A 13,181-nucleotide genomic window follows, 5' to 3' on the forward strand; every position below is an offset into this window, starting at 1 on the left:
TTATTGTAATGTATTCTGGGCCTAAGAACCATAACACACCATGAATATGTTTCTTTTTTATTATTAAATTATTTATTTGAATTTGTCATACATGATGACAGAATGCAACTCTTTCATACTACACATACAGAACACAATTTTTCAAGTCACTGATTATACATAAAGTATTTTCACACCATTTGTGCCTTCATACGTGTACTTAGGGTAATGATGTCTAACTTATTCCACCATCATTCCTATCCCCTTGCCCTGCCTCCTTTCCCCTCCCTCCCCTTTGCCTTTCATTATCTTTGATGATGAAAAATTTTGATAGTCTATATATAAAGTTTCTCTTTTATGATTGGTGCTTTTGCATCTACCTAGGATATCTTTGGCTATCATATGATCAATGAAGATAATCTTTCATGTTTTCTTCCATGAGTTTAAAGTCTTAGCTTTTAAATTTTACATTTTGCATCCATTTCAAATTATATTTTGTATGTGGTGTAAAGGGATAAGTTTCAGTTTTTCCCACAATTACCCACTTGTGACAATATCATTGTTAAAAAGCCTATCCTTTCCATATTTAATACAATCTAAAAAATCAACTAACTATATTTTTGTATCTACTAGACACTATTGTCTTCCAATCTATATGTCTGGATTTTGCCAGCAGTATATATCTCCATTGTTAACAAATTTATAGCAAGTTTTAAAATTAGAGTAAATCTTTGGTCTTCTTTTGCAATGTTGTTTTCAAACTGTTCTTGGTTTTTAGCATTTCCATATAAAGTTTAAAAGAAAATTTCCAATTTCTATTAAAATGAAGTCTGACAAGGATTATGCTGAATCTACAATGCTCCAAAACCATACACTTCTCCATCATATTTAAATCATTTAGTTTCTCTCATCAGTCAGTATAGAGGACTTGCATAATTTCTGTAAACTTCTTCCCATGTGTGACTTTTGATGCTACTATAAATAATGTTTTTTAAAAATTTATTTTTCAACTGTTACTGAAGATATTTACAAATTGCATCTTGTATCCTGTTAAAATGCTAAATTTATTTATTAATCCTAGGAATTTGCTAAACACTTCTTAGTGTCTTCTACATGATGGGTCAAGGTGAGACAAAAGGCAGTGATATTTTCCTTTATTCTATTAATCCTTTCCTCAGCCTTACTGTTTTGTAATTGTCTGCTAGAAGAATAATGACATGAATGATGACTGTGCACATTCTTGCCTTGATCCTTTTTTTGGTGGGGGGGAATACTTTCAATATTTTGTCAAAAAAATGTATGCCTCTCAAGTTTTTAGTTTTTAAATAGGTGCTGAATTTTGTCAAATGTACTTTGTGCATAACTCGAGATGATCATATGATCGCCCCACTGCCTTTAGTCTTTTAATTTGTTCAATTAAATTTATTTTCAGTGTTAAACCAACTGTCACCCAGGATAATTATCACTTGAGATGAACTTTCTTTATATCTTTATTATTAGATTCAATATTATGTTGTAGCTAGCATTCACTGTCATGAAATTATTCATAATATTCACTCATTATCCTGTTAGTGGTCTGTAAGTAATCTATTTAAATCTTATATTGAGAATTTATATTTGTGGGGACAAGTGCATAGAGTATTGCATACATGGCATATGTTAAGAGTATCGGAGTGGCAGGCCATTCCCCTGTGCTAGGCCCATGAGCAGCAGGCCAGTTACATGGTAGGCACAACCCTGGGCATGAGGCCATGTGTTGCAGTCCCTGTGCTTGCTCCACAGCCCTCTCCTGGACTGGTCACTGCAAGGACAGTTAGCAAAAAATTGTATTGGTGGCTGCATATAATCTACTTAGCTATTGCCTGAGTATACATGGTAACTGCACAATAAAATCAGACCAGCTTCCTGCTTGGTCTCTGGAGGTCTTGATTAGCGACTCTGCAGCCACATTCTCTTCTACCCTGTTCTGTGGACTTCCTCACTGGACGAGAGAGAGCACACAGATCTGTTCATTGGTCTTTCTAGGGGTTTATCAATTTTATTAGTCCTTCCACTAAACCTATTAAATTGACTTAAACTTCTCTATTGTTCACCTGTTCTCTTTTGTTTTTTCTATTCTTATTTCTGTCTTCCTTTTATTTACTTTGGGTTTATTTTTCTAGTTTCTTGAGGTGAAAAATTTGACATTTTATTTTAATCTTATTCTTTTTTAATATAATTCTTTAGAGCTACAAATTTCTTTCAGCATTGCTTAAGTTGCAGTTCACAAATTTTTTCATATTTTATGTTGATCATTATTCAGTTCAAATGACATAGGTACAAAAATTTCCAGAAGAAAATTATTAAAATAACAATATATTCTAACCTTTATTTCTTGTGCCATCAATTTTAGATATTATCTTCATAATCCCGATTATTTATATATTATTTCATTCACCTGTCACATCTTCCTCTCCAGATTTAATTAGTTCTGTCTTTACTTCTGTATTATTATGATTAATAACATTTGCTTATTTATATACTCTCTCTCTGTCTTCCCTTGCCCTCCAAACCTTTATACCAAGAGCTAACTTTTAATAGGTCACAGCAAGGGAGCTGCTCTGCTAGGTAAGAAATCCTAACCCAGAAGAAGGTCATCTACAAATGGTTTGGCACCTACATAGTCTTTCATGTGTTGTTGGACTACGTAATATTTTTCAGTGAAGAGATTTATAGTTTATTATAATACTGCCTCTGGAACTTTAGCTACACTGGTGCATCTCTCAAAAATGAAAATTCTTCTTTCCCATTCTAACAGTAGCTAAAAAATCATGGAAAATTCAGCACACTGTATTTCTGCATTACAATATACAGATTTCTTTCTTAAAAACAGAAAACTTACAATTCTCTCTATGCCATTTATAAAATATAGTTAAGTCCTCATCACACAAATTATGTACAATTTATGCTACTTTTCTTAGGATACAGGACATAATTCTACCTAACTTTTCTTCTTCTTTTCTATTTTTTTTTTTTTTGTTGTTGTTGTTCATTAAATAGTCTCGGTTCCTTTTTAATGAAAACCAAGTACTTCCAGCTTAGTCACATATATAATTTTGGGATTTCTTTAAAATGCACTCCTGGGTAGAACCATTATTGTTTGATCCCATATTTTCCTCTTTCTGATTCCTAGTTTACCTTGCTGGAACATATTTTTAAACTCAATTTTTTAGGTGTAGATATTTGGGAGTTTGAGTACATTTTTTTTAAATGTATTTTTTAGTTATAGTTGGACACAATACCTTTATTTCACTTATTTATTTTTATGTGGTACTAAGGTTCCAACCCACAGTGCGAGGAGATTGCTCTACCACTGAGTGAGAACCCCAGCCCAGAGTACACTTTAATCAATGAAAAATCTAAGAATTCTTTTGTTTTCACATTTTAGATGATGGTTTGGCCATATACAGAATCCTGGCTTTAAAATCACTTTTCTCAGAATTCTGAAATATTGCTCTATTTTCACCTATTATCCAGATTCCCATCTTATCAAGTTCTACTGATAATGCAAAAGCAATACACCCCCTAACGCGCGCGCGCGCGCACACACACACACACACACACACACACACAAATCAATAATCTAGTCATTTGTTTCCCAAGCCCCTAGTAGGCAGCCTGTTTCTTTTTTCTCATAACTTTTAAAATCTTACAATTTTTGGTTCTGATAGTTAAAAAAAGGAAATTTTTTTTTTTAACATGGGGAGACATAGTTTACTCAAGCTGCTTAAAATCTGGTAGATTCTTTGTAAGAGTTGACTTGATATTTTACTTAAATACAGAGTTTAATACATATTTGGAAGCTTTCATTCTCTCAGATATTTCCCCTGCAGTATCTATTATTCTGGAATTGGGCTTTCTGAACTGAAGCAACACTTTTTCGTCCCTGTGTTTTTGGGGACTTGTAGTTTATTATGATACTACCTCTGCTGCTACAGTTTCGATAAAGCAACTCTCTAAAATAGAATGTGAGAGAAGAGAATTTCTTTATTTTAGAGAGTTGCTAACAGTGGCTCAATTATGCAAAATTTAGTATGCTACACTTCTGTACTACAAGTATATACTGTTCAATTATTTGTTTATTTTAGAAAACACTAATGTATTTATTGTTTCTTTCATGCTTGTGCTCTTGTGATTTTTCCTCAAATATGACCATTTATGTTTAACAATAAAGGACTGTGTTGATTAGATAGTAAAGATGGGTTTCCAGTACTGCTGTAAATGTAAGGTTATTTTTGTGTAAGGATTCTCCAAGTGGTAAAGCTATATAATACCTCAGGGCTTTGAAAATGTAGACATCATGGATAAGTAGGTTTTACTTTATGGTAGGTAGGTTTGAGGATCTCCAAATTGTACAATGAGGATAACACTTCATTATTGTGCATCAAAATCATCTTAGCATTCCTAACTAACCCAATTTTTCACATGCTAGTACTGAACTTAGCACCCAGCTATATTCCACATAGCACTTTGGATCTAACACTGGAAAACAACTTTCTAAGTTATGATTCCTTCTATCCTATTTTTCAGCCATTTATCTTGAAAACATATGTTAAAATCCATCATCTACAATGATCATCTTTCTATATACACTCATAATATTTTGATATTCCTAATACCATTGTATACTATTATAAGGATAAGGGAGAGGGTTGCAAGCAGATGGAAGGACCTATAGGAAAGTTGAGAAAAAAGTAACAAAACAAAACTAGGAATTTTAATTCAAAGGATAAATATCAACAGAATGACTAATAAAAGAGATAATTTATGAATGTCTAAATGGAATTAGAGCATTAGAAAGAGATTTATTAATCCTATGAGAAGAAGAAAGAGAAAGGGAAAGGAAAGAAAGAGAGGAGAAAGGAAAAAAGGAATAGAAGAAAGGAGAAAAGAGGGAGATGGGGCAGGGGACAAAGGAGAGGAGGGGGAGAATAAATAGAGAGAGGACAGAAAGCATGAAAAGGGGGAACTAATTTAAGGTTAACTTACCTCCTGAATGGTATGAAGCATTAGCTACTCCATTAGAATTGCCAGAGTGGTCTTTCACACTAACAGGTAAGGCATGAATATCTTCATACCACAAGTTGCCATATAATGTTTTAAAAATAGTAGTCATATCTTCTTGACTAAGAATAAACTATTTAAAAAAATAATTTAGGAAAATAAAAAAAGAAAATACAAGGAAAAATGTTATGGGCCAGGGTAAGGCAATGACCAAACAGACTCCCTTTTACCCTGAGACTCCATATCATGTAAGAAATGCTTCTCCCATGGGAAAGCCCCAACTCTGTACCCATCAATAGTTACCTAGCAATTCTTATACAATGTAAAATTGTTCTCTCTCTGCTTTCTATATTTCTAGGACAACGTACCTTGTCAGAGATTAACCGTCTAGACTTTAGTAACCATTCTCTAACTTGTACTCAACTAGGATCATTTTGACCCACTTCCTTTCTGCTTGCTTGCTGCTATGTCAACCTGGAAAGGCTTGTGGGAAGTACCAAAGTACCCATTGTACTGTCTCGTTAACTGCACAATTCAGCTTCTGTACTTTCTTGCTTATATTGGCTAAACCCTCAAACGTCCCTTTTGTGGGTTTTTTGTTTTTGTTTTTGGCTTAAATATGAGGCCAACTGAAGGTAGGCGCGTCACTCTGACCATCTCGCTTTTAGAGAGTTAGAGTATCTCCTGGTGGCCAGCAATAAAAGCTTAATTGGAATGGCAATGTGTGGTCTGAGAGTTATTTGAGGGTCTCCGTATTGGTATAACAAAAAAAAAAGATTTGTTCTTTTTAATACCCCTATATCCTTCCCTTAAAATTCTCATGTAAGAAAAATGAAAAACTTATTTAATTTTAGCTCTCTAACTGAAATTTAGATTAAAATTTTAATGCATAAGAACATTCAGTTTTCTAAATGCCATGTGATCTTTAGGAATTTGTGAAATACACAACTAAATTAGATAACTACTGCCAGTGAACTACTTGTTATGAATGTGCCAAATAATCCAGTAATTTTAAACCTTTAAAATGAACTTTCATTGGTCAGTAGTTATCCAATACTTTGGACATTTTTGATTATTAATCATCTATTTTATAAAAGATAGAACAGCCAAAATAACAGTATATTTGTGTGATGAAATATACAATGTGTTTTGCATGAATTATTTTATTTCAATCTCACAAAAGTCTTAAGTATGTGAAATATAATCCTGATTTTATAAGAAAATAAACCTAAACAGTTAAGTAAAATGCTTAAGTTCACATAAACTTCAATAACTCCCTCACAGTTAACTTCAAACCCCACGTTTTTAAATTAGCCTATACCAATACCATAAGACCTATTATAAGAGATATAGTAGTTAATTGTATGTACACACAAAGGTATGGTATGTTTCATTAGTTTGGTTCACAGTAGCTAAATATCTTGTCAAATATTATTCTAGACATTCTTCTAAAGTTTTTTGTTAGATGAGATTAACATTTAAATCAGTAGATTTTGAGCAAATGAGACTCCTTTCCATGACAGAGTTGGCCTCATCCAATCAGTTGAATGCATTCCCTAGATAGAAGACTGACCCCTTTCAAGCAAGAATTCTGCTGCAGGCTACCTTCAGACTGCTGCAACATCAACATTTTCCTGTGCTTTCTATGGCCTACCATGTACCTTTTGAACTTGTTAGCCTCCACATCATATGCACCAATTTCTTAAGCTAAATCTCTCCCTTTTACCCCTACCACACCATTCCTATTATTTATTTCTTTGGAGAACCATGAATAAAGTAACAGCATTTATATGGAAAAAAAAATGAGTTTTAAATTGATGTATGTGATCAAGACAGTTTTTTTAATTGCGAAATTGTGACTTCATTCTAAACTTGTCAAAACTGTTTTTATTTCTGGTTGTAAAAAGCTAAAGGGATTTTAATTACACAAAATTTTACAGTTGTATTGAAATCAGGCTTCCTTTGACTGTATTTCATCTAGTTTTTAAGATAAAGTCCATATATACTTTATTCATGCTACCTATGTTTTTTTTTAAACTTTCATTCATTCTCTTTTACTCATGACACTATTTTGTGCTCATTATGGTGCAAGCATTGCAAAAATAATATGCTCATATAAATTAGTTAACAGAAATTAAATGTTAGAACTTTTAAATAATTTCTTTCAATTAGTACAGTACAATGAATTCCCCTCAAATACTGATTTTTAATCCTAACTCTTCAATCTAGACAGCAGCTCACTGGAAGAAGCTAGAAGAATTGTAAGGATTGCAAGACCGCTGATGTATGGCTCCTACAAGTCAGGGCAGGCAGAAATCAAAAGTTGTTGCACTTGGTCTGCATGCATGAGACTAAATGACTTCATTCCAGCTTTTCTCTGACAGAGAATAAGGTCCTAGGGTATAAACATAAGGTCCAAAAGGGATAAAATATGTGGGCTGTGGAGTGAGCTACGGCAATACTTGCTAATTGTTCAGGTGAATCAGGGTAGGGGAAGACTTAACTTCCTCCTAGTGAATCTGCCCCAGAAGGCACCCAGGTATTTGAAGGTGATCTGCAGCATCACATGAATATTCTGCATGAAGTCTCCCTGAGAACAGTGAGCGAAAACAAAATCTCTGTTGCCACACGAAAATCTGCCTAATAACACAGTGGGGTGTGGATCTCCCTGCATTCTGGGTAGAATATGCTATTTATGTTTTTTTTTAAGTTTCTATCTGTTCTCTTACCAATATAAAGAGACTTTAAATATTTCAAATATTTATCTGAAGACACCATCCATCCCCAACCCTATAAGTTAACACATTCATATTACCTTACTTACTAAGAGCTTAAAGACTTTCAGTTGACACCATCACATTTTAAACACTGTATATAATTTTGACTTAAAAAGTCTGAAATCTCAAAAATGATGGTTTTCTCTTTTTGAATAAAATTTTATAGAGAAATTTAAAGGAAAACTGGGGATGGAAGGCGGGGAAGGATCTAAGTAGATTTCTTAAAGAATAAACAGAGTATATGTTGCTGTCACTTCAGTAAAGCATGTGATAATAGTTTTAACTTCAATCCTGTCAGAAGGGAAAAATAAGGACTTTTGGGTGGTGTATTAGAGATCTGAAAAGTAATGTCAATGAACAGACAAAGCTATAACTAAGGTGATGATAACATTTACCATTTTCACCTTCAACCTCCCCACTCTTTTAGATATTCTCTTCCTTTAACTTCTTTTTTTTTTCAGGTTATTTCATATTTTACCATAGCTTTAAATATTATATGCTGATAACTTATCAAATAATATTTCCAGCCAAGACCTTTCCACTAAATTCTCCATGAATACAACTAATTGACTGTTTCCTTCATGGAATTTATCACAATTTATAACTATTTTAAATACGTGTCCATTCACTTTTTACTATCTAACTACTGCATATTCCAGATCACCATCACTACCAACCACTGCCTTAGACTTGTAAGTTACATGAAGTAAAATGTCATATCTTTTTTGTCACTATATCTCCAGCACCTAACACAAGGCTTCACACACAGTAAGTACTCATTTTTATTTATATTTTAACTGGCAGCAAATCTTTAAATTAGTGTATCTGTTAAAAGAGCAAATGGAGAATATTAAAAAATTCTAGACTAATAAGTCACAATTTTCCTTCTGACCGAAATGATTATATAAAAATTCTACCCCAAAAAATTCTTATATTCCAAAGCAACATTTCCCATGAAAAACAACAACAAAAAAAACAAAAACAGAAATCAAAAAGCAACCAGAATGTTACCTCCATAGGTTTTAGCTGAGCATTTACATTAAAACAAGGAACTTCTTGGTACCATTCCCAGGACATATTTCGCTCAACAACCACTTCAAGATTTAATGGCAGTAATAGGTCCAGTACTTCCTGGTATGCATCATTAAAATACTGAGACCTGTAAGTAGAAACAAAATTTCTATGAATTGTTTCATATATAGTCAGATGAGGGTGGAGGAACAAAGATTAACTTATATAAACTTCTACATAAAAGAGAAATCAATAAATTTTGGATATGAAGAAACTCTGTTGGGCTACATTTTACATATCAACATGAGAGATGTTCTGTCCCTATAGAAACAAAGGTGACTTTATCTGATAAGTTAATTTTTTAAATAGCATTTTACAATGTGGTAAAAAGTGACAAAAAATACTCGCTGTATACCAAATCCAGAACTATCTCTACATAATCAGTAAACAACCATTACATAAAACCTCATTATAAAAACATTTTACTACACTGATTCAGATATGTAGCAGAATACTGCATATTTCCTTATTTTAAAAAGAAATAAAGTTGTACCATATGAAATTTCTATTTCTATGGATCAAAATAGCTGAGTATGCATAATTTTATATAAAGCTGAACCATATTTGGTTTTCCAAGTACTGATAAAAGTAGGATTGATGCTCAAGAATCAAGAAAAGATCAGGTCACTGAATTCCTTTGTTAGATATGAAGTGTACCTCAAAGCTCACATGTAAGAAAATGCAAGAAGGTTCAGAGGTGAAATGATTAGATTATGAGAGTTGTGATCCAGTCAGTGGATTAATCCACTAAAAAAGGATTAACTGGGTTCAATGTCAGAAATTAAATGGGTTGTATCTGAAGATAGTAAGGCATGGCTACAGGAGGCAGGTCACTGGGGACATGCCTTTGGGATTTACATTTTGTCCCTGTTGAGCAGAGCTCTCTCTCTGCATCTTGATTGCTGTGTCCTGAGCTGTTTCCTCCTCCATATCTCAGCCATAATCTTTTGCCTAAAGCAATGGAGTCAGCCATCTATGAACATAGACCTCTGAAACCAGGAGCCCCAAATAAACTTTTTCATGTTTCTTGTCAGGTCTTGTGATAAGTAACAAAAAAGCTGACTAAAACACCCTTCAAGGACAATATGACCACAGAAGCTTCTTATTGTATCTTCAAGTGACAATCTCAAAAAATTAGTAATGTATTTATAGTTTAACTGACAGCAAATCCTTAAATTAGAATATCAGGATACTACTGTAATTTTAGCTATTGTTTATACAATGGGAAAGAAATATGGGAATCATCAAGGATCTCTCAGAATGTCTAGTTATCAAACCAACTGATGAATGGAATACAGAGTGGTATTATACTTATCCATGCATGCATGCTTGCAATCTCCAACTTAACTGTAATAAAATAAGGAATCTGAAAACTCTATAGGGTAATACTGCATATTCAACTTTAATGGCTATATATCATAACATAGAGCTAAGTCCTAAGTCATTTAATCAGCCTTCTATCATGAAAAATATGTTATTTCCAGTTCTTCACTGTAATAAATACTTGGATCATAACCTTCAAAATATTTGAGTAGATAAACTATAAGAAACATAAATAATAAATTAAAACATTATTTCCTCTGGAAAAAAATCTTTTGTATCAATATTACTCTATATCTTGGGGCTAGATAATTTGGCTATATGTACCTACAAGTACTTTGAACTTTTTCTATCAAAGTATTTCATATAATGCATTTTAATGTATATAGTCCACTTATGAGTTTCAATTATAGTGAAAACTTCATGGGAAGGCACTGGACTATGTTTATCTTATTCTTTGTTGTGTTACTAGTATTAGTTCAGATTATTGGCATAAGTAATATAATTAATAAATATTTGCTAAACTGTATTCAAGAAATTGGATTAAGATATATACAACAATATAAAGAACTTGCTGTCCTTGCTTATGTGGAAAAAAGTAGTAACTAAACTATATTTTCACAAACCAATTACTTTTTTAAAGTTATTTCAGGAAAAAGTGGTTACACTCTAGTGAACAATTCTATTTGTAAGAATTCAACCTACAGAAATGAATTGTCCAAAAAAAGTAAAGAAGATGATCATATCAGTACTGATAAACAAAAAAACAATCATCATTATAGTGTTATAATATCAAAAAGAAATTGAATCAATTTAAATTCCTAACAAATTTTTTTTAAAAAACTAAGTAATAAACTATTAAGAAAAAATTATGCATTCAAAATAAAAACATGGAAAAACATAGCCTGTTGTTAGAAAAAAAGCAATTTACAACACAAACCACACAATATAATCCTAATTTTACTGAAGTTAAATATATATGCAAATAAAATGAACTGTAACAAAAAGACCAAATTGTTAGCAGTTATTTTGGGATATTCAAGAGATTGTTAACAATCTTTTATGCTCATTATCAATAAAATTAACCATTTTGGAGATAAAATAATAAATATTATGATTATTACAGACAATTGTGGACTCTTGTTAAACACAGGCAATCTATTTTACCAATAGATTCACACCTCATTTAGATCTACCATTTCTTTAAAACAAACAACACATGATGAAATGAAAGTATAAATATTCTATTTTAGCAATGGAAACTTACAGTTCAAACTCTCCAGGTTACTGAACCACTTGAAACTTCAAGGTATTAAAATGCATATTATAGCCTACTAATAAAACAGAAATCTCTTATCTTAGTATTTTCCTGTAATTTCCAAAATCCCTGGACTTAGATAACAAATCATTCAACATTTTCCAACTGTCTTCACTAACTATATCATTCATTTCTTATCTTAACGGAAACCTGGCTTTCCAAGAAGTTCTATAAACAGATGTCAGTTTTTCTCCAATAACCTGCCTATCTCAGGGTAAGAGAAATAATTTTTCTTAATTTGTGATGATGTCTCCCACCTCTCACTGTTCCTTTAAGAATAACAAAACCCAGGTTTACCACTTTTACTCATGCTATAATACATCAAGAAATAGATCTTATTTTTTAAGACTGATATTATTGAATCTGCAATCTATATATGCCTCTATATTCTTTTACATTATCACTACCCTCTTGTCTTTAATATCTTCCATCACCATTATTCATTAGCATGACGCTCATTCAATAGAATCCTGGCCCCCTAACCTTAAGTCACACCAGCTTGTCAAGAATTCAGTGTCACTCAACAGCTAAACAGTGAAACCAACCTAGATGCCCTTCAACAGATGAAAGGATAAAGAAACTGTGGTATATATACAAAATGGAATATTACTCGGTATTAAAAGAGAATAAAATTATGGCATTTGAGGTAAATGGGTGGAGTGGGAGAATATCATACTAAGTGAAGTAAGCCAATCCCTAAAAACCAAACGCCGAGTATTTTTTCTGGTAAGTGGATGCTGATCCATAATAGGAGGGTGCTGTGAGAAGAATGTAGAAATTTTGATAGGGCCAAGGGGAAGGAGGAAAAGGGAGGTGGGCATGGGGGCAGGAAAGATGATGGGAATGATATGAACACCAATACCCTAGGTACATGTATGACTGCACATGTGGTATGACTCTACATCGTGTACAACCAGAGAAATAAAAAGTTGTGCTCTATTTTTGAGTACAATGAATCAAAAAGCTTTCTGCTTTCATGGATAACTGATTAGAACTAATAAAAATAAATTTAAAAAAAGAATTCAGTGTCACTTGAATCCAACTAGCTGTAGCACTTCCAATACAAAACAATTTTAAAAAGACTATAATTGATATTCCCAAAAATATTTGAGGGAGAGAGAATCACAAAATGAAGTATAGTTAAAATAAACTACAATCCCACTGTAAACAATTTAAGCTACCAAAGTCTTTAATGTAAAAATTTGGAAAAAAATTACACTGTACACAAATATACTTGCAAAAAACTTACCTATATAGTCTCATTTCACTCAGCTTTATTGTTATCAAGTCAATAACAGGTGGGGGATAGTTCTGGCTCTCTGATATTTGAACAAATGTATTTTTCATTGTAATAAGTCCAAAATCAGCAACGAAAACATTTTCAGAAACAGGAGACTGTGGGATAACCACAACTGGGGCTTTGATGTGAATATCTAATGCAAATCTAGAACTCCTTTGTGCCAGTTCTTTTACACCAGTAGCAGCCATTCCTGCTGCCTGAACAGTTGCTTCAGCCAAGGCTTGTTTTGCTGCTTGAAAATTATCTATAAAAGCCTAAAGACAGAATGATATTCCTATTAACATTACCATTAGTAAGATTTATTAAATATGTATTAATGTTTCTAAACTTACCTCCATAAGAAAAGCTCTTGACTTCACATAACCATGCATTA

At 32.6% G+C, this 13,181-nt stretch overlaps 1 protein-coding gene across 5 annotated transcripts in view; it reads right to left on the reverse strand.

Moving 5' to 3' along the window:
• Vps13a (vacuolar protein sorting 13 homolog A) overlaps positions 1-13,181 on the reverse strand; it is a 259,327-nt gene that overhangs the window by 129,836 nt on the left and 116,310 nt on the right. For all 5 annotated transcript variants that reach the window (XM_077797003.1, XM_077797002.1, XM_077797006.1 and 2 more), the window contains exons 33-35: positions 12,758-13,062; positions 8,811-8,958; positions 5,008-5,155 (exon numbers count right to left, since the gene is read on the reverse strand). In XM_077797003.1, coding sequence (XP_077653129.1) covers positions 5,008-5,155; positions 8,811-8,958; positions 12,758-13,062 — 601 coding nt within the window. The remainder of the gene's footprint in view (positions 1-5,007; positions 5,156-8,810; positions 8,959-12,757; positions 13,063-13,181) is intronic.

Source organism: Urocitellus parryii, chromosome 4 (genome assembly GCF_045843805.1).
Source record: "Urocitellus parryii isolate mUroPar1 chromosome 4, mUroPar1.hap1, whole genome shotgun sequence".
NCBI classification, from domain to species: Eukaryota; Metazoa; Chordata; class Mammalia; order Rodentia; family Sciuridae; genus Urocitellus; species Urocitellus parryii.